Genomic DNA, 23239 nt, shown 5'->3' with positions numbered 1-23239 from the left:
ACAGATTTACTCTGAGCCTGCTTCTTGCTCTATTACTGTTCCTGCTATGTCGTTATGAGACTATTCTAATAAGCATTTATTTTATAGGCTGCCAGCAATACTGCCTAAGGGAGCACTGCTCAGGCTTCTAAAGAACTCAAATATGGGGGCCGTTACATTGTGATTTACTCGTTCTGTGATAGGAATTCATAAGAGAAAAGCCAGGGCAGACGCTCACCATCCACTGAGTTCATGCAGAGAGGCCCTTAACAGACCACAGGGAGGATTTTGCAGACCCCCGTAGGTAATGAAGGCTTTTAGGAGAGACCGGTGATTTCTGAGGGAGCTGGCACCTGAACTCTGCCTGCGTTACTAGGGAACGAGCTGGCCCACAGCATCGCTGATCTGCTGCCTCCCCCTGTCTGAAGAATCTGAGCTTTCAGAGGGCACGACCCACTGTGCCAAACCGCAGACCGTGGTGGGGCAGCTCACATCACACAGAGTGGGGGCAGCCACGGTGCCCCCATGGCTCTGCTGGACCCGCTGAACTTGACTGTGCCCTGAAACGCCGCTGACCCCCGAGGAGGTGGTTGGGGCTGTGGGGACGTTGAGAGCTGTTCAAACAGACAGATGACAGCCCGCGGGCAAGCTTTATGAATGTTCATGATTGTTCTCTTTATAATGCAGGAAATTTACCATCCCTTACACCTTTCAGAAAGCACTGGGCACTGAAGAAGGGAAACTTCTTCACGTGGGAACCCTGAGATGCTCAGGGAGAAGTCAGCCTCACTGGAAGGGCAGAGTCTGCCACCCTAGAGGTGGCCTTGGCCAGGTCAGTCTTCCAGCATGTTTACCTCTTTTTGCCTGCTATCAGCCATGCAAAATGGGTCCATCTGACTTCTTCTGGTCCCCCTCAGGCAAAGGCCCTGATGTGGAAAACTGATACAGCGCGATGACTCAGACGGCACTGTGGCCTGGGAAACACTGCGGGGTGTCATTGGGAGAGTCTGGAGGGTCTGGAAGAAACCACACGTCTGTCTGGGGCCCCCAGTCCCTCCTCCTCTTGTGGGGTCGGGGTGGGGAAGCAATAAGAGGCCAGCTGTCTTCAGCTGGGGAGTGCATGCCTCAGGGGATGTGAGGACTTCCTAAATGATGTGTAATTTAAGGTGGAGGTGGAAGTGTTAGTTGCTCAGTCATGTCCAACTCTTTGCGACCCCCATGGCCTGTAGCCCACCAGGCTCCTCTGTCCATGGAATTCTCCAGGCAAGATTATTGGAGTTGGATGCCATGCCCTTCTCCAGGGGACCTTCCCGACCCAGGGATCGAACCTGTGTCTTCTGCGTTGCAGACAGACTCTTTACCATCTGAGCCACCAAGGAAGCCCACCATTATTCTAAAGATAAGCTTCAAATGCTAAATCTGATTTTGCCAAAATAAGGAAGGCACATTTTTCATTTTTAAAGATCATACCCACAATATTTGTCATATCATACTCTGTTACATTTGATTGTTGTTTGTTGTTGTTTAGCTGCTGAGTTGTGTCTGACTCTTTGTGACCTCATGGACTGTAGCCTGCCAGGCTCCTCTGTCCATGGGATTTCCCAGGTAAGAATATTGGAGTGGGTTGCCATTTCCTTCTCCAGGGGATCTCCCCAATTCAGGGATAGAACTCACGTCTCCTGCATTAGGCAGGCCTTGGCAGCAGGATTCTTTATCGCTGAGTCATCAGGGAGACCATATGATTGAGCTAGACTTTAATAATGGCAGATTATTAATTAGATGCTCATTTTATAGCAATACAAAATTTTACAACTATTAAACAGTCTTTTTTTTTGGTGGGGGCATTGTTTTCACAATTGTGTAATATTTGAATTACATCCTAAAATTCTGTTATTATAATGATAAACTTTACATATTGAATTCTTGCTAACGAGACATTTGATTTGGTTGGTGCTAGTGGTAAAGAACTCACCTGCCACATCTGCCAGTGTAGGAGACTAAGAGAGATGGGTTTGATCCCTGGGTTGGGAAGATACCCTGAAGGAGGGCATGACAGCCTATTCTAGTATTCTTGCCTGGAGAATCCATTGGACAGAGGAGCCTGGTGGGCTACAATCCATAGGGTTGCAAAGAGCTAGGCATGACTAAAGTGACTTAGCATGCACTCTTGAGCCTTTTTTTTTTTTTTTTTTTTTAGCTTTTAACTGGCATTGCCTTTATTCTCTAGTCCATTTTCCTCACAGTAGCACAGACACTGAGGGGAAATCACTCTCTTTTTTCTCGGTATTTCAAGTCATTCTATGGGATTCTTTGTGCGTAATACATCCCCTTTGTGCAAAGTGTACAGAGTGACATTTCCCCAATGCTTTCAGTATTATTCCTTTAGGTGCATGGCTACGCTTATTCTATGACATGATTTGAATAGAAAATACAATATTTCTATTTTGTATTCTATAAATCTATAGTGCTTTTCTGTAAGGATACCATGGACAGTCTCTAGCATTTTGTCTTGATTCTTGTGCGAGGGGAACCTAGTTAAACTGTCCCTACAAGGTGCTTTGATAATAAAGCATCTGCTGCTGTAATTTCTTCTCTCACTCTTGACTGCTAGAGTTGTATCATCTTTATAAAAATGCCTAGGACATCCCGGCTCCCACAACCTTCTTCCTCAATGCACACATACACTTTTTGGTTTTCTTTTCTCATATTCAGGAAGAAAGGACCTAGGTTCTTTTCTTTTTCCTTTTCAGTTTTCATCTTTAATGGTATATTTGCTTTTATAAAATTAGTTTTTGTTGGCAAAGCATTGCCTGACAATGTTGTTTGTTTCTGCTGTACAGGAAAGTGAATCAGCGATATGTTTACGTATATTCCCCTTTTTTAAAAAAAAAATTGTTTTCTATTCCCTTTAAAGTGCTTCCCAGGTGGCACAGTGGTAAAGAATCTGCTTGCCAATGCAGGAGATGCAGGAGATGTGGCTTCAACTCCTGGATCGAGAAGATCCCCTGGAATAGGAAATGGCAACTCACTCCAAGTATTCTGGCCTACAGAATTCTATGGACAGAGGAGCCTGGTGGGCTACAGTCCATGGGGTTGCAAAGGGTCAGACAGGGCTGAGACATTCCCTTTAAAGTTACTCAGCTTTTTAAATGCCACACAGGTTGTACTCTTTCCCTTTTGTAGATACACTGCTAACCCTTTGGTTCATCTTCATCAGTGATTGGGTGGAATGGCTGCTTACTATTATCAACTGCAATTTGGCTTTCCTGAAGTCTCTTTCAAAGTTTTTATAAATTTTCAATTACTGTATGCTCAAAATCAGGGCTGGCTGAAGGCCTTTGTGTCATTACTATTGGGCTCATTCAGTGGAATATTTTATTCTGGAGGAAACAAGATTTTTAAAAATTCTGAAAATGCCTCCCTTTTCCATTTTTGGAGCTCCCTTTTCATTTTTTATTTGGATGAATTTCCTCTTTTGTTTTTCTCATGGGTCCACATTTCTGAAGGAAGATGTTCCCATAATCAGAGCACACAGTTTCTTTCCACTTTAAAATTTTCCAAGAGTAAATAATAATTAAACAATAGCACAGTGAGTTTCTAAAATCTGTTTGGGGTCAATAAAGCAGAATGGAATGACTCAGAAAAAAATATTAAATTAAAAAGGTAAGGGCTAGAAACAGCTCTAAGAATTTGTCTAAACAGGTGCATTTCCCCCCCTTATACAATGCATTTTTCTTAGTTATTCAATTTTTCCCCAATATATTTTTATCACTCATTTAAATCTAGCTAATGTTTTACTTTGCTCTATAAATCAAGTGACAAATACTTGTTGACTTTGAAGTCTCTATAATTCATTTTTTCCTGTCTGCTTCTACAATTTTGAACATTTCCCCTTTGAATATTCTTTTTCCTTTTTAAAATAGCCTCTCTTATTACTTTTGGTTTTCCAATTTCTAGGACAGACTCCATCCCCAAAATGCCATTTCTTCTGAGATCATTTTATAAATTCCTTTCTCTTTCTATGAATGACTGTTCAAAGAAAATTGAATCTGATCATATTCTTCCCAAGATTAAATCTTTTCATTGATTCCACATCATCTATCAGAGCATCCCAGCTGTTGAGATCTGAGTAGGTACAGCTGACAGGATATTGATTCCCTAATTCCCTGATGTGTGTGTGGGGGGGGGCAGGGGGTGGGCATACTCATGCCCACATGCTTGCTGGTGGTCTGGGGTGGTCATTTATTGCTGGGAAAAAGTAACTTATTTGTCACAGTGTGCCTCATAAAATTTGACTTTTCTCTATAAGTGCCAAGATATAAAATAGGTTGGGACTCACTTGCCTGGAGAATCCCATGGACAGAGGAACCTGGCGGGCTACAGTCTATGGGATCACAAAGAGTCAGACATGACTAAAGCGACTTAGACTTAACACTGGTATAAGACAGAATCCAAGGTCCCTCAAAGACTGACCCTGTTGTTCACTTAGTGAACTGAACACACCCCATACACATCACTTCCTGAGTACCCCATGGTTTTCCCACACTTATTTGACATCTTTTTGCCAGCATTTTGATGTCCTCTTCCTTGTAACTTTCTTCATATAAGACCATGTTCTCAGGCTTTGAGCAGCCATGCTTGATGCTATAACAATTAGCCTCTGCTGATCTTTTTCCGTGCATCTGATTCACTTTATGCAGATCATGATCTGCTCTTCACTTGTCCATCATTATTTACATACCTGGCTCACTTTTTAGATGTGAGATCTCCTAAGAAAAGGACCAAGGCTTATTCATCTCTGTATCCTTGTGGGTCTAATACATAGCGGTCTTTCAGTAACTTTCTTGAACTAATGAATCAAATCAATAAAGGATTAGCTACTTAAACTTGTTTAAGTCCTAAAATTAAACAATAATATTCTGGATCTGGACTATACTTTCAGACACGGAAAGGTCAACGACTACAGAACAAGAAGAGATTTTGGAAAATGCCGAATCCAGTTGAGCACTGCAAGAATTGGCAACCCACCTAGAATATAGAAAGAACACAGAACACCATCAGGAGATATGGTTGAAAGAAGTAAGTGGAATGTCAACAGAACACCTGAGTCACAGGGGAAGACAATAAAATGTTATAAAGGGTTAGTGAGTATAAAGCCAACCTGAAAGAAATTCTTGACAGGAGTAAAGTCTTGTGTCTAACTCAAATCTAACATCATCTGAGTCCCAATGCTGTGGGCTGCTGAATTAGTCACATTGGAAGGATATGGAATGAGATCTCCTCCTGTTCCACCAACTATTTTAAAAAGCTCCGAAAATCCATTAGTGCAAAGTGAGAATCACCTTGGAATTGAGGTCCTGCTTCCTAGTTGAAAATTCCTTTAAGTGAAAGAAAGTGAAAGTCACCGCCATGTCTGACTTTTTGTGACACCATGGATCATAGCCCTCCAGGCTTCCCTGTCCATGGAATTCTCCAGGCAAGAATACTGGAGTGGGTTGCTATTCCCTTCTCCAGGGGATCTTCCCTCTCCAGGGATCAAAACCAGGTCTCTTGCATTGCAGGCAGATTCTTTAGCTTCTGAGCCACCAGAAAATCCCTTAACATGGAGCAAACTCAAATCATTTGAGATGTTTACTTACTGGAGAAATAAATTTCAACATTTATTTCAATATTTATTCACCGTGGTGGCTCCATCATTTTGAACATGTGACTTCCAAAGCTTCCATGCTGGTCTGTAACCAAGAGGCAGAAAGGGGAAGAACATGGAGAACCACATAGGGCAGGATTTGGGGGCCAAGCCTGGAAGTGGGGGTGTCTCTTCTGCTCACATTCCATGATCTGGAATTCAATGTCATGGGACACCCAACTGCAGGGAGCTTGGGAGATGCAACCCAAGCTCCCTGTATGTATGCCAGAAGAACACACAAATGGCAAACAGCTGGCAAGCCCCTGATACAAGCACATACGTTCAAGCTTGGCAGTTGACTGAACTGTATACAGCAAAGAAAGATGTTCTCAGGGTATGCCATTTACTCTAATCTAGACTTTGTGCTTTTATAATCAGAGAGAGCAAGAGCAAATAGAAGAGAGACGAGAAAGAAGACAGCAAGAGCAGACACGGGTTCAATACCTGGGCTGGGAAGATCCCCTGGAGGAGAGCAAGACAACCCACTCCAGTATTCTTGGCTGGGAAATCCTATGGACAGAGGAGCCTGGTGGGCTGCAGTCCATAGAGTGGCAAAGAGTCAGACAGGACTGAAGCGACTGAGCATGCATGCACAGCTTTATTCACAAGCTGGAGAAAAAGATCCAAGGAGAGGAAGAAACTAGGATGGGAAGGGAGAAAGAGATAAAGCCAGGGAGGTGGAGAGAGAATCATTAATGATGCCAGCTGCTTGAATACGTGGGAAGGACGGACAGAGGAGCCACAAGAGCCCCAGGACAGAGTGAAGACCTCCCTTTTCTGTGTCATCAAGAAGAAAATCATGGATAAATACGGACACCTCTGATGGGAGAGAGACCCGAGGAGCCTGTGGGAAGCCATGTCTGCTGGCTTGCCTTCTCTTTGCCATCTTAGAGTCTGATGCTGTCAGTGCAGCGCAGAGGAGGACAAAGATGCCACAATTACATCACCTGTCTGGGCTTCATGTCCTCATTCCTAAAATGAGAGTAAGGACTCCAAACTCGCAGTGTAGGGAGCTCTAAGGCTGCAGTTTTCACGGACCAGGAGATGCAGTTGATTTGGAATGCATGAGAGGAAGAAGCAGAGGGGGTCCTCACACACGCGCCCTCGTGGGGCAGCATCAGGGCCAGTGGGTACAGTATGTGCTTCTCTGCCGCTCAGGGACCGATCACCAGGCAGCTCAGGGATGGCTGGAGAGAAACGAGGGCTTAGCATACCCGCGGTAGGGCTGGCTAAGTAGCTCAGTTGGATGACTGAGAAGGATGGGGATGGGTTGGGATGGGGCTGCTGATTTTAGAATTAAAATAGAAATACAAGGAACCATGTCAGAATACTGCTAGCTCCTCTCTCCCTTGGGCTTCTAAATTTTCCCACTAATAACACACTATTATTGGATAAATAATAAAAACTATTGCCCAGGATCCACATAAAATCCTTACGGCCGCCACCCCCCCCGCCCTTTCTTTTTCTTACTGCATTTAGGATACCATGAGGATGTGAACTTTCTTTTTTTCAGTTGTTCCCTCATAATCACCTCTGGCTCCCAAATCTCTCATCTTCCATTCTGTACCATCGGGATGGCAGATCCTTCAGTCTTCCTTCTCAGGGAAGGGCATGCCCCACAGCTTGGGCTCTTGGTAACCATAAGAACCAGGAAGCTCCAACCTGTCTGACCCCGGTTGTAGAGAGGTGAGATCCTGTCTCTTTTGAGTTGATGGGCATCTGTGTAGAGGGCTTGCCTTCACACTGCCTGGGCTGTTAGTCTGGAGCAGAGAGATCAGGATGTCTTGAATAGCTACCTGATATTTACCATTTGGAAATGAATGAAGAAAAGATGATGCACTTGATGGTGCCTTGAGATACTCCTGGCTCTGGGTGTCATCCACAGGGCTGTGATGTTAGAGCTGAGTGCTTGGGGGCCCCCTAATGGGAGATTCTATTTGTTAATGGGCACAGAGCTAGGTATTGGCAGAGTGAGGACCACTTTCATTTAAAAAATTTCTAACATACAGTTTCAAGTGGAAACACAGAAAAATTAAACCCATTTCTGACCGTCTAGGCGCCATTTCACTGTGAGGTTAGCCCCGACTTTGGAGCTGATTTTAGTAAGATGGCTTTGCTCTCTTGACTTCATGGAGAGTCCCTCCTTGACTTACTGGTTTGGGGAGCTGGGTGTTGATGACATCCCTCTTGAGAGATACTCGGACGTGTAAAATCCCCCATCCATGAAACCACTGATGTCTTTGATGCTGACTCTGGGCTCTTTCTTCAGTCTTGAGGCTGGGCAAGTACAGGGCTTATAAGCCTGTGGGGTGCAGCCCAACAACCCTCAAACATCCACATATTGCAAAGCTCACAAAATAAAGAAACGTTTTGTCTTCTGAGGATCATCCAGGCCTCTGCTGCTTTCTCTCTGTCCTCTACTGCCTGACCTCTGGGTCACATTCTTTCTCTAAGGCTTTTCCAGACATCACAAAAGGAAGGAAGGGAAGCTGGAAATTAACACTCAAACTGGTCAGTTTCCCTCCCATTAGCTTCTCTGGTAAATTCTTAGCAGGACCTAAGGGTTATTTTTATTTCCAGTTCACATCATTGCTACGGTACTATCACCTTGTTCTCTTAACAGGAATTCATGGAAAGACAGGCAAATACATGAACACTAGCCTATGGGAAGGACAGCAGATATGCAATTATTTTTCCAAAGCTTGCCCTTCGTGCCAATAAAAAGTTTCCCAAACTACATTAGCAAGGGTCAAACAGTTGTATAAGGAGGTATTTTGAGATTTTCACAATAAAATACTGAACCCACATCTGGGGAATTTGTTTTCTTTTCAAAAACTAACACTTAGGGTTTTCAGTGTACCTTTCTCCAGCCATTCAACATATACATCGTAGGCTGGGCTTTTCAAACCAAACAGAAGCTCCATTCCCAATCTGCAACCTAATATCAGATGAAGCAGCGCTCGCAAAAGATCCTCTGAAGAAACCTGACTATATTTATAAAGTTAATACTATTTGTCAGCGTCTTTGCTTCCCCTCCACACCTCCTTGAATTAAAAAAGCTATTTTTAGTAAAACTGACAAGACAGTAGCCATCCCACAAGTTCATTTTCAGCAGTAAATGGTTCACAAACAAGATGTTGACATGTGTTTACTACTACAGGTTCCAAATACCCCAGTCCCACAAAAGTGTTCAAAGAGATTGATAGATATTAAAAAAAAGAAATAAAAAGTGAAACAGATAAATAGGCTTTTTCATGAGAATGAATGATGAACAGTATTGACCCTACATAGCAGCACTCTTGCTTTTGTGAGCTTTTTATTTCATTGTCTTTGACCTGCAATCATAGTTTTTATAGGAAATGGCGCAAGAGTCTGAAAGGTAACTAAGATGGGTGGCTGGAAATAAAGGTTTGCTCAAGCATTTATTACCCTTCAGAAATGTCCATCAGCTGAAATGTTAGTCCCATAGAACCACTTAAGCACTGCAGAGAGAGAGGCAGGTAGTTATTAATTTTTAAGGATGGCTGACAGCTTTCAGTCCATGAGCAAGGCTTAACTTTGCATTTTGAATAATGCAGAGATTTTCATTAGTTAGAATAGGAATTGAAATGATAAATGCTATATTGTCTGCCAAAATACTATGACATTACTTTGTCTATTTGCAGTTATCTTTCAGAAGAAGCTTTCCAGAGGTATGCTCAGATAAGCTGAAAGGCTACCAGTATTGTTTTCTTATTTGATGTTTACATTTTGGAAACACAATTCAAAGGACACATCTCGATTGGAGGTTGGTAATGCCCTCTCGCTAGCTCAATGGTGGCTCCAAAGGGCAGTTCATCATTACACCTGACAGCTAAGTGTTGGCATAAATTGCACTAGTCTATGGGATCAATGCAATCAGCTTCAGACATTTCTTTTTGCTCACATCTACCTTCTGAAGACTCTGGGACAATTTAATTACAACTGCACTTAGATTCTTACTTCTCTCAATAAAAAAATGTAAGATTACCCTCACTTGAGAACTACCAGACTAAAAGGTTTGTGATTGCTTTTTACTGTCATCTTGCTTCCAGCCAATTATCATGTCAGGTTCGTCCGGGGCGTATTTACTTCATTTTGAGCACCCAAGACCCTTTTGGCTCTAAGTATTATTTGAATTGATGGTAACACAACTACTTTATCTAGATGTCTCTTGGTAACTTAATGTATGATCCCAGTAACAAACACTAGAATTAAACCATTAATAGAATAGGCTGCTAGCAGCTGCTTCAACGACGGTTTCATGGGCATTAAAATAGCTGATTCAGAGATTTCTATAGAGAAACGTAAGGTAGTTAAAGACTCTAAAATCAATGAAACCATAATATCTGCCAGTAGCAAGCTGATTCATATACACTGACATTATTATGTTGAAAAAGGCTGATAAGAGGTCAAAAATCTTTTACTCAGTTTAGATGAATCTTCTATTTTGCATGTCATTTTGCATTTCCAAATTTAGCTTAAAATCACAAGCTTCAAGGAAAAGTCCTTTATATATTTAGTCTACTAGATAAAAGACTATTGATTAATCTGCCTGCCCTTACACAAGAAGGTAGGATGAATGAAGAATTGGCATCATTTGAGAACCTCCAATCAGTTCAGTGAGGAGAAGAAAGAAGATCCTTTGGACACCTGCTCAAAAGTACTTTATAAGGTATTCAGCTGGGATTTATCAATCAATGTATTAATATCATGCTTTGGAGAAGCATTTATACAGCCCCAATTCTAATAATTTTGTAAGGTCCCAATTCCAATTAAAACTGTCCTTGTTCAACCGGTTGTTTTTGGCTGTGCAGACTGTCTTAGCTATGCACTGGAAGCATTCTGCTGGTTTTCAGTACGTAAGCTTTGTAAGATTGCAGAACTACTACTGGAACACCTCAAAATATACTTTTTGAAGTTAACCTCATAGTTGGAAGTGTTGTCATTACAATAGCACTTTTGAAATGTCAGAAACCTTCCAGATCAACCAGTATTAAAAAAGATAGCCACAAGCAGACACAAAAGAGATGATGTGGCATGTTTGCATATTTTCACTGCCTGGTGAGTTTAATCTCAAGGTCTAGTATTTCTTCCAGTTGACTAAATGAATCCTCTTTGTTAACTGGATTCCAGTTCATACACTATGAGCTGTACCTATTTGGTGGCAAGAATTCACTCTTTTGCAATTATGTTATAGAAAGTAGTTGTAACATTTAACTAGACACTTATCCTCATTTTTTTAAAAAAGAGTCATGTTTACAACCCAGACAGTAACTGCAGTGATATAACCAAATCCCCAGGATGGTTGGTTATGATTTATTTATCTAATAATAATTTATTTTTAAAAAGCAAATTAAAGTTTTTTGGTATAACATGAGCCTATAATGAAATTGTGCCAAGAAGTGCCTTATAGATTAGCAGGTGTTCCATAAGTGCCAGTTGTTGACCTTTGTTGCTAAAGTTCTTTCCACATAACTTCCAGTAATAATGTCTTTTTGGTTTTTTTTAGTGTTCTGCTAAAATGTGACTACTTATTATCATTCCATTCATTGCTTTTCAGCATGTCTCTCTCTTTCTTTACATCTTACATTGAAGGTTGTCATTTTTGTTTCCTTTATGGAGTTTATATACATATGTAGTTCTTGATACACTGTATTATACTATTGATGTTATTGCTATTAGTCAGATTTCAAAATTCTGCAGCCAGCATACTTATAACTGGTGATAGATAAAGCAACCCTAATTTTCTACTCCAAAAGACATTTAGGTGTCTGATGAAAAGTTACTAAAATGATACAACAGCAATCCGTAGGCATCCCTGTCTCTCTGCATTCTCTTTGCATGACTTGGACTGAGAGTTTTCATACTTAGTGCCATCTTATTTATGTGCAGGATAGTTTGTAAATGTTTGATTGTAACTTTACTCTGCTGATTTTAATCATTTAAAATTCCAAATATAAAAAATTTCATGATCCTGTAATGATTAGTTTTGGAAGGTAATCTCATGCAAAATAAACCCAGAAGCAGATAAAATGATACTTACAGGTATCCTCTTCTTCCATGAAAATACTGATCACATAACAGGCATACACAAAACCAACCAACTGCAAAGAAGAAAAAAAAAATCTTGAAAATCTAGGACAAAAGTCCATAATTAAAGAGCCTGTATAATCAGTAAAGAATATATAGTAGTATCATCTAAGAATTTGTAACATTTAGAAAAAAAACTTATATGCTATTTAAATATTTTAAAATAATAGCTATGATTTTTAAAGAACCCTTTTCATTTTTACTTAGGTTTAATGACTTTCTCTTGAGAGTCCCTTGGACTGCAAGGAGATCCAACCAGTCCATCCTAAAGGAGATCAGTCCTAGGTGTTCACTGGAAGGACTGAGTTGAAGTTGAAACTCCAGTACTTTGGCCGCCTGATGCAAAGAGTTGACTCATTGGAAAAGACTCTGATGCTGGGAGGGATTGCGGGCAGGAGGAGAAGGGGACAACAGAGGATGAGATGGCTGGATGGCATCACTGACTTGATGGACATCTCTTTGAATAAGCTCTGGGACTTTGTGATGGACGGGGAGGCCTGGTGTGCTGCAATTCTTGGGGTCGCAAAGAGTTGGACACGATTGAGTGACTGAACTGAACTGAATGATTTTCTTAAAGTAGTACACAGAAATGGGAAAAATTATACATATATTTTACTTAGATTTTAACTTGGAACAGATTACAGATATTTCCTCTAGATTTTTATTTGGTATTTACAGTTCTTATATTTTAAAACCACCACAGATTATTCAGAACATACATATTTAAGTTTTGACTATTTGTAGAGCAATTAGTAGCACCTTTCATTATTACTACAACTATTTTAATGTTTAATCACCACAAGGGGAATCAAAATATGTTCATTGTAAATTAAATACCAATCATTTATTTAATTATGGAAAATGCTCTGAGAGTGTAAATTCTAATTAAATGTTAAATTGTCTTGTTAATTATAAATGGCCAGCTGCAAACACCAGGTATGCTACTGCTGCTCAGTCACTTCAGTCGTGTGCAACCCTTTGTGACCTCTATGGACTGTAGCCCCCCAGGCTCCTCTGTCCATGGGATACTCCAGGCAAGAATACTGGAGTGGGTTGCAATGCCTTCCTCCAGGGGATCTTCCTGACCTAGGGATCAAACCCGGGTCTCCTGCGTTGCAGGCAGATTCTTTACTGCTAAGCCACCTGGGAAGGTGCAAACACCGGTATATTGTTCTCCTTTCTTGATTGTTCCTCCTTTGTTTCTGCATCTCCTCCTTTCCCTAATTAGTAACTATTTCAATCTGCCCTTTGGAACTCAGGGAATGTTTCAGAGGCTGAAGCCATTTTCTTACAAAGAAACAGGGACATTGTTAAAGGTTCATTTTTCTTCAGTTTTTAGAAAATAAATACATAAATAGAAACAGAAGTAATATTTTCTCCTTAACGTTCCCAGGTGTTATCTTGTTCACTCCTTTCAATACACATGTTCTACTTTGGATTCCTTGATGTAGCTCTTTGGATGAACATGGCCTACTGTGGGGAATTGACTTTGAATATGGCCCATTAGCTTGAAGAGCAGTTCAATGAGTTCAGGTGACATGAGTCCTAGTGACATAAGTAGGCAGATCACATTTCCTTTGAACACTAAAGAGCTAGAGAAAGTGACAGCCGGACAAATCAAGTCTCTTCTTGTGCAGCGTGACCAGGATGACCGATACTCTGGGTCTCTTCTACTCACTTGGCAAGGAGAAGGCTAGTAGAAGCCTGGATGAATCATGTTACAATAAAAACATTTCTGAACTAGTTTTGTTACTTTGGTTACAGATCAACGTTTATCTTGGCAGTTGCATATTGAATAGTTAGTCCATAGTTGCTTGATAGCTTAGGTAATCCAATAATTTTTCCCACAACAGTGAACTCAGGGAAATTAAATCTTACAAATCATTATTTTTCCGTTTATGTAGGTGAAAGATAAGCAAAATGTTTTGATTGAGTTTTGTAGGACTTTTCTAGTATAAAGTTAAGGCTTTCATGATAGCTCAGTGCTACAATGAATATTACTTTTCTACTTTCCTAACAGACATAAATCTTTACAAAAAATCTAACACTTCTACTAGGAGAAGGCAATGGTACCCCACTACAGTACTCTCGCCTGGAAAATCCCATGGATGGAGGAGCCTGGTAGGCTGCAGTCCATGGGGTTGCTGGGAGTCGGACACGACTGAGCAACTTCACTTTCACTTTTCACTTTCATGCACAGGAGAAGGAAATGGCAACCCACTCCAGTGTTCTTGCCTGGAGAATCCCAGGGACGGGGGAGCCTGGTGGGCTGCCATCTATGGGGTGGCACAGAGTCGGACACGACTGAAGTGACTTAGCAGCAGCAACACTTCCACTTACACATTTATGTTGATTTGAAGTAAGATAAATTATTGTTTTATCTTCATTGATATCTTATGAGATGACAATGATGTGTATATTAGCCTATTATTAGCCTCTTTGACAGGGAATATATTTTGTTTTTTGTTTTAGCATTAGCTCATTCCATTTGGCATGCTGGATCCATTGGTATTTACTAGCTGGTTCATTGGCATTTCCTGGAAGGATGGCCAGAGAATTGACTAGAAGGGCCGTGAGAGCAAACTCGGTGAGCTCAATGCTGAAACACTGTTTTTACATATCAATATGCAGAGCTAATCTGACAGGGTTGAAAAAAATCCCATCCTGATGGAGAAATTTTAACTTAAAATGAAGTCTATCCCACCTCCGCTGGTTTGCCTTCCAGCTGTTACAAGACACCTGGAAAATAGTAACAAGCTATTAAACTGCAAGCCAGGTAGTCCTGATTCCATCATCTGAGTGAGCTGAAATTTAGGGAGAGGTGAAGAGATACCCCACTTCCGAGGTAAGAGAAACCCAAGTAAGACAGCAGGTGTTGCAAGAGGGCATCAGAGGGTAGACACACTAACACCATAATCATAGAAAACTAGCCAATCGGATCACAGGACCACAGTCTCGTCTAACTCAATGAAACTAAGTCATGCCGTGGGCGGCCACCCAAGACGGACGGGTCATGGTGGAGAGGTCTGACAGAATGTGGTCCACTGGAGAAGGGAATGGCAAACCACTTCAGTATTCTTGCCTTGAGAACCCCATGAACAGTATGAGAAGGCAAAATGATAGGATACTGAAAGAGAAACTCCCCAGGTCGGTAGGTGCCCAATATGCTCCTGGAGATCAGAGGAGAAATAACTCCAGAAAGAATGAAGGGATGGAGCCAAAGCAAAAACAACACCCAGTTGTGGATGGGACTGGTGATAGAAGCAAGGTCCAATGCTGTAAAGAGCACTATTGCATAGGAACCTGGAATGTTAGGTCCATGAATCAAGGCAAATTGGAAGTGGTCAAACAGGAGATGGCAAGACTAAATGTCGACATTCTAGGAATCAGCAAACTAAAATGGATTGGAATGGGTGAATTTAACTCAGATGACCATTATATCTACTACTGTGGGCAGGAATCCCTTAGAAGAAATGAAGTAGCCATCATGGTCAACAAGAGAGTCCGAAATGCAGTACTTGGATGCAATCTCAAAAATGACAGAATGATCTCTGTTCGTTTCAAAGGCAAACCATTCAATATCACCATAATCCAAGCCTATGCCCCAACCAGTAATGCTGAAGAAGCTGAAGTTGAATGGTTCTATGAAGACCTACAGGACCTTTTAGAACTAACACCCAAAAAAGATGTCCTTTTCATTATAGCGGACTGGAATGCAAAAGTAGGAAGTCAAGAAACACCTGGAGTAACAGGCAAATTTGGCCTTGGAGTACAGAATGAAGCAGGACAAAGGCTAATAGAGTTTTGCCAAGAGAATGCACTGGTCATAGCAAACAACCTCTTCCAACAGCACAAGAGAAAACTCTACACATGGACATCACCAGATGGTCAACACCGAAATCAGACTGATTATATTCTTTGCAGCCAAAGATGGAGAAGCTCTATACAGTCAGCAAAAACAAGACCAGGAGCTGACTGTGGCTCAGATCATGAACTCCTTATTCCCAAATTCAGACTTAAATTGAAGAAAGTAGGGAAAATCACTAGACCATTCAGGTATGACCTAAATCAAATCCCTTATGACTATACAGTGGAAGTGAAAAATAGATTTAAGGGACTAGATCTGATAGACAGAGAGCCTGATGAACTATGGACAGAGGTTCATGACATTGTACAGGAGACAGGGATCAAGACCATCCCCATGGAAAAGAAGTGCAAAAAGGCAAAATAGTTGTCTGAGAAGGCATTACAAATAGCTGTGAAAAGAAGAGGAGCAAAAAGCAAAGGAGAAAAGGAAAGATATTCCCATTTGAATGCACAGTTCCAAAGAATAGCCAGGAGAGATAAGAAAGCCTTCCTCAGCAATCAATGCAAAGAAATAGAGGAAAACAACAGAATGGGAAAGACTAGAGATCTCTTCAAGAAGATTAGAGATATCAAGGGAACATTTCAGGCAAAGATGGGTTTGATAAAGGACCGAAATGGTATGGACCTAACAGAAGCAGAAGATATTAAGAAGAGGTGGCAAGAATACACAGAAGAACTGTACAAAGAAGATCTTCAAGACCCAGATAATCACAATGGTGTGATCACTGACCTAGAGCCAGACATCCTGGAATGTGAAGTCAAGTGGGCCTTAGAAAGCATCACTATGAACAAAGCTAGTGGATGTGATGGAATGACCAGTTGAGCTATTTCAAATCCTGAAAGATGATGCTGTGAAAGTGCCGCACTCAATATGCCAACAAATTTGGAAAACTCAGCAGTGGCCAAAGAACTGGAGAAAGTCAGTTTTCATTCCAATCCCTAAGAAAGGCAATCCCAAAGAATGCTCAAACTACCGCACAATTGCACTCATCTCACATGCTAGTAAAGTAATGCTCAAAATTCTCCAAGCCAGGCTTCAGCAGTACGTGAATCGTGAACTTCCAGATATTCAAGCTGGTTTTAGAAAAGGCAGAGGAATCGGAGATCAAGTTGCCAATATGTGCTGGATCATCGAAAAAGCAAGAGAGTTCCAGAAAAACATCTATTTCTGCTTTATTGACTACGCCAAAGCGTTCGACTGTGCAGATCACAATAAACTGTGGAAAATTCTGAAAGAGATGGGAATACCAGACCACCTGACCTTCCTCTTGAGAAACCTATATGCAGCTCAGGAAGCAACAGTTAGAACTGGACATGGAACAACAGACTGGTTCTAAACAGGAAAAGGAGTACGTCAAGGCTGTATATTGTCACCCTGCTTATTTAACTTATATGCAGAGTACATCATGAGAAACGCTGGGCTGGAAGAAGCACAAGCTGGAATCAAGATTGCCGGGAGAAATATCAATAACCTCAGATATGCAGATGATACCACCCTTATGGCAGAGAGTGAAGAGGAACTAAAAAGCCTCTTGATGAAAGTGAAAGAGGAGAGTGAAAAAGTTGGCTTAAAGCTTAACATTCAGAAAACTAAGATCATGGCATCTGGTCCCATCAACTCACAGGAAATAGATGGGGAGACAGTGAAAACAGTGTCAGACTTCATTTTTTGGGGGCTCCAAAATCACTGCAGATGGTGATTGCAGCCATGAAATTAAAAGACGCTTACTCCTTGGAAGGAAAGTTATGACCAACCTAGATAGCATATTAAAAAGCAGAGACATTACTTTGCCAACAAAGGTCTGTTTGGTCAAGGCTATGGTTTTTCCAGTGGTCATGTATGGATGTGAGAGTTGGACTGTGAAGAAAGCTGAGCGCCGAAGAATTGATGCTTTTGAACTGTGGTGTTGGAGAAGACTCTTGAGAGTCCTTTGGACTGCAAGGAGATCCAACCAGTCCATCCTGAAGGAGATCAGTCCTGGGTATTCATTGGAAGGACTGATGCTGAAGCTGAAACTCCAGTACTTTGGCTACCTCATGAAAAGAGTTGACTCATTGGAAAAGACCGTGATGCTGGAAGGGATTGGGGGCAGGACAGGAGGAGAAGGGGACGACAGAGGATGAGATGGCTGGATGGCATCATGGACTTGATGGGCATGAGTCTGAGTAAACTCCGGGAGTTGGTGATGGACAGGGGGGCCTGGCGTGCTGTGATTCATGAGGTCACAGAGAGTCGGACACGACTGAGCGACTGAACTGAACTGAACTGAACTTGGGGTTAGGATGAGACATTGAGCAGTTAGTAGTACTACATAAGAAGGGGATCATAGATGTACTTTTAAAAAAAGCTATTTATTGATTGATTTTTGTTCTCACTGGGTCTTCGCTGTTGCCATGGGGCTCTCTCTAGCTGTGGCAAGTGGGGATCACTCTTAGTTGTGGAGTGTGGGCTTCTCATCTGGTGGCTCCTCTTGCTGCAGAACACGGGCTCTATGCTCACAGGCTTCAGCAGTCGTACTGTGTAGGCTCAGTAGCTACAGTGTGCAGGCTTTAGTGTGTGTGGGCTTCTGTCATCATGGTATATGGCCTAGTTGCAGTCAGGCATGTGAATCTTCCTGACCAGGGATCGAACCCATGTCCCTTGCATTGGCAGGTGGATTCTTATCCACTGTACCACCAGGGAAGTCCATAGATGTACTTTTATAAAGACAAAAGAAGCAAACTCAATTGAATAATTTTTCAAATAAAATTTTCAAAAAATGTTTTTATTTAAGTCTTATTTATCTTGTATTTCTTCCCCACATTTTAGGACCATGGATTATTTTTAAATTATTGAGTTAATGGTGTTTCTGAAAAGATTGTCTATGTACTCAAGATTATTGGTCAATATATTTATTTCTCTTTTTCCAAATGAGTCTTTCAAGTAACAGAAAATAAGATCAGGTTCTTAGCTATACTGGCATCACACTATCCTTCCCTAGTCAGTGAAATTTTTTTTGTTAATGAAACATGAGAACACCCAGTTTTAAAGGAACAGAGAAACACATAGCATAGAAACAGAAAATTTGCAGATCCAATTGTTTATTGATGGATCTTAATAATATCCTGATAGATGAAACAAAAGAAATTTTGGGTAATTAAAATATGCAATACCATTAGCTGGAAATAGAAAGATAACGACCTGCCATATGGGAAATATTAGATTACTGTCCAGGTCTTCAAACAGAATTTGCCAGTCATAATCTCAATATTATAACAAATGAATTAATTAAAACATATCCTTTTACTTTTGCTTTATTGATTGGCATACTAATAAATTATTTACCCCCCAAATTACTTTTGCTCTCATGATTAACCAAACTGCTGTTTCATTAATAATGTTATTCTCATGAGAACATGTCTAGACATCATGTTAATCACTGATTTGTAGATGGCTGACTGTTGTGTAGTTCTTGGTTTCCCAGAATATGAGTTGAAATAGTCCCCATGGCTTTCTGCTTATCTCTAAGAAATGGAATAAAATGCATTCTTGCCAATAGCAAAGACACAAAATAAACAACATCAGGATAATAATCCTGATTATTTCTGCTTCAAAAAAAGTTTTGAAAAGAGTCATTCATTTTAAAGACATCTCTTTTCTCTTCTGTAAAAGACATCCATCTTTATGGTTATAACATTCAAATGATTTTCTCCTTCATATTATAAATTCTGACTGCATAAATTCCATCTTTTTTCAACATATTAAATGGATGCAAATGGCCTAAGACGAGATTCCAGCACCTTTGTCTGTGTGTGAAGGGACTGATTAGCTTTTGCAAGTAGGTTTTGTATAGGAGGTTGATTTGTTTGGCCTGCAAATCTTGTAGGGCTTCCCAGGGGAAGCTAGTGGTAAAGAATCCATCTGCCAGTGCAGGAGACACAAGAAATATGGGTTAGATCCCTAGGTCAAGAAGATCCCTTGAAGAAAGATATGGCAACTCCCTCCAGTATTCTTGCTGGGAAATCCCATGGAGCCTGGCGGGCTTGTATAAGGATTGACAGGATTAGATTTCAGTCATGCAGGACAACCAACCATGGTCTGTGTGTCCTGCTAATTGTGGGTCTTGGTAAGAATAAGTCAAAGAAATGAAAATCTCTACAAGCCTGAGTGTCTTGTGTATGTACTCAGTCTCTTCAGTTGTGTCCGACTCTTTGAAACCCCATGGACTGTAGCCCACCAGACTCCTCTGTCCATGGGATTCTCCAGGCAAGAATTTGGAGTGGGTTTTCATGCCCTCTTCCGGGGGATCTTCCCCACTCAGGGATCGAACCCGAGTCTCCTGCATGACAGGCTGATTTTTCACTGCTGAGCCGCTGGGGAAGCCCCTGAGTGTCTTAAGGGATCACTTTTCAGGGTAGTGGATGGTGAGAAAAATTCATTTACGGAATGCAGAGAGAAAAACTTGTTCAGTACCAGCCTTAGGAGAGAATTGGGAGGTTTGAGGGAAGCCAAAAGGATTTTTGAACAAAAATAAGTCCCAGATACTGTCCCAAATTTCCCAGCACTCATGCCAACATTTAAGCCCTAAAGCTTAAGAGAATTTGTAAGGAATGAGGGAAGTTTCTCTATTTACCAAACAGGTTCTAAATGGCTCTTTGTTAGTCCAAAGTTTTCCTCAAGTCCAAAATGACTTTATAAAAGTTTAGGCCCAAGTCCCTCCCATGGGAGGCAGGCAGAGGCTGGCAGGCTTAGCTCTTAGCTTCTGTGTCCCTACAGATGTCATTAAGTTGAACATTTGTGAGTAGAAAGCATCTGCATGTAATTTATTTGGGTTAAGGTGTTAAGTTATTTATAAAAGAAACCATAGCTACCTAATGTCAAGAATGTGCAGGGCTTAAAAAAAAAAAAAAGAATGTGTAGGGTTTGGGATTTTACTCTACGTACAATCTAACAAATTAGCCTGTTACTTTCTCAGTAACAGGATGCTGGGCCAGAGACTAAGGACTTGACTACTCAGGGTACAGAAGCCAGAATGAACTTCATGTCTCTTTGCTGTACTCCCCACATCCCTTGGGCCATGATGGCCCCCTGCATACAAAGATGGTCGTATTGCAGGAGAGGAATCCTGAGTTACTTTTTAAAAAATATTTTTATTTATTAATTTGACTGTGTCAGATCTCAGTTGGGGCATGTAAGATCTAGTTCCCTGACCAGGGACCGAAACCAGGCCCCGTGCATTGGGAGCACTGAGTCCTAGCCACTGGACCAACAAGGAAGTCCCTTAAGTTGCTTTTTAAAAAGTAAGTCATTCCTCTAAGTTTAAAAAGGGCAAACAATAGAAAAATTTGCAAAGAACATAAATATCTAAGCCATATAGAAAGAAATAAGACTAATAAACTGTGGAATGATGTCATACATCAGACATAAATTAAATCACATGAAGACTACAAGAAAGCTATGTTGTCACCATATTTTATAACACTTTAAAAAATTTTTGTGGGTTTGTGTTAACAAAGATGATCAGACTGACATTCTCACATACTACATTTGGAAGAAGTTGGCAAACACTATATAAACTCTTTCACCCAGTAATTTTACCTCCAAAAACCCATCATACTGAAATATTTTAAAAGTTTCTGTAGTGATTTTTTGAGTTACTTTTCTAGTAAGAGGAAGTAAGCCTACTCTTTGTCAAAGGTGGGATGGGGGAGAAGATACCTCATCTGTAAAGACTGTTAGCTGAAAACCCAGCCCTGAGTAACTGCTCAGGCAAAGAGCAGTAATAAATCTGGAGGTCATCTGTGTGTCTACAGATGGTGTTTAAAGCCACGTGACTGGATTAGATCACTAAGGAAGTGAGTGAAGGCAGAGAAGAGGTTCAGGGATAAGTCCTGCAACATTATTACATTTACGGGTTGGAGAGATGCCAAAGAAGCAGCAAAAGGGACTGAAAAGGGCTGGCCCAAGGGATGGAGTGATACATGAAAGCCAGGGCAATCAGCCGTGGCCAGGGCCTCTGACAGGTCAAGGACAAGGAGCTCTGCATTACTGACCACTGGGCTGGGTAAGGGCCTCACACATGGCTCCGTGTTCCACCTGCCAATGCAGGAGACATAGGAGACACAGATTCGATCTCTGGGTTGGGAAGATCCTCTGGAGTGGGGCATGGCAACCCACTCCCGTATTCTTGTCTGGAGAATCCCATGGACAGAGGAGCCTGGTGGACTACAGTCCATGCGGTCGCAAAGAGTCAGACACAACTGAAGTAACTTAGCACTCATGCAAACATTTGAAGTACATGAAAAATAGCTACAGGTGTTCCTGAATACATGCCACTTCCTTCACTGGGGAGAGGAGAAATAACATGATGGAATACGAATTTTCCAGTTACTTTATAGAAGTGACCAGTGGTTTTCACAAGGAATGGTGGTACTCCAAACCTGACTGCGGTCTGAATGCAGCTTTCCCTCTTGTTGTGACAGATGACAGAAGGTCCAGAAATGTGGCAGGTGGTTAATCACTTGGAAACCTTCTGACTCTCTCCTTTAGGAGGGGTGAGGGCTCACCTTTGCGCAGTGCCTCACTCTTCACATTGGGCTGGACACGGACATTTCCCTCCTTCCTAAGGAGTTATTAAAAGACTCTGAGGCTGAAGCACAGGTTGCAGGTGGACAGTCTTACCACACAGAGTTGTGCAGACACATTTCTTTCTCCAGGGCTCCCAGAAGGGCATTTTTGCACAACTGTCACCCATGTCCATCTGTTTTCTCCTATGTACCCAGCAGAACAGAAGTCTAGGAACTTAGGTTCCTCAGGGGAAGAGGGCCTGGCTTCTTATTTATTTGATAACTATGGGGAGAATTTCCTTGTAATCCCAGTAATTCCTAACCTATTTGTTTTTTAATCAAGCTGCTCAGACTTATCCTTCAGGAATCCGGAATTTGTGATGCCTGTTTATGGATGTGTCCTATGCCAAATGAAGCCTGAAATTATTTGAAGACATTTGGTTCCCTCTCCTAAGAGTCCCACTGGCACCCTGGGCTTCAAATGAATCAATGAATATGGAAATAAGTTGTTTTCTCTACAATGACCATAAAAATGCACAACGGCAACAGCATCGCATTACTCTGGGCTTTGGGGATTTATTGCCCTTATGTATAGGAGAAGCACTCGTGTAGACAGTCAAAATGGAAAACAAATGGTTTGCTGGCTTCTACCAAGGAAGATAAGCTTTTTAATGACATGCTTTTGTGATGCAGATGGTCCGTACAAGCCAGCTCAGCAATATACAGAGGACACACAAGTTACTCTGACTTGCAAAGAGCATTGTTCTCGGTGCATTTCTGGAGTCAAGTCATAGAGGAACAACAGCGCTGTTCAAACACGACAAACAAATAAACTTATTTCAGTAGCTCATATCTGGGACTTTTCTAAGTGTCCCCTGCCAAGCTTAATAATTCTTCACTGTGCATGCTTCGTGCTCAGTCACTTCAGTCGTGTCCAACTCTTGGCAACCCCGTAGACAGTAGCTCGCCAGCTTCCTCTGTCCATGAGATTCTCCAGGCAAGGATACTGGAGTGGGTTGCCATGCCCTCCTCCAGGGGATCTTCCCGACC

The 23239-nt window shown here is 41.5% G+C and overlaps 1 protein-coding gene across 3 annotated transcripts in view; it reads right to left on the bottom strand.

The window, feature by feature from the left end:
* Nucleotides 1–23239, bottom strand: part of NKAIN3 (sodium/potassium transporting ATPase interacting 3) — a 513013-nt gene that overhangs the window by 18420 nt on the left and 471354 nt on the right. For all 3 annotated transcript variants that reach the window (XM_043880325.1, XM_043880326.1, XM_043880327.1), the window contains exon 5: nt 11730–11790. In XM_043880325.1, coding sequence (XP_043736260.1) covers nt 11730–11790 — 61 coding nt within the window. The remainder of the gene's footprint in view (nt 1–11729; nt 11791–23239) is intronic.

This window comes from Cervus elaphus, chromosome 21 (genome assembly GCF_910594005.1).
Source record: "Cervus elaphus chromosome 21, mCerEla1.1, whole genome shotgun sequence".
Lineage (NCBI taxonomy): Eukaryota > Metazoa > Chordata > Mammalia > Artiodactyla > Cervidae > Cervus > Cervus elaphus.
The sequence above is the reverse complement of the archived record's forward strand: the minus strand, read 5'-3'. Positions and strand labels throughout refer to the sequence as shown.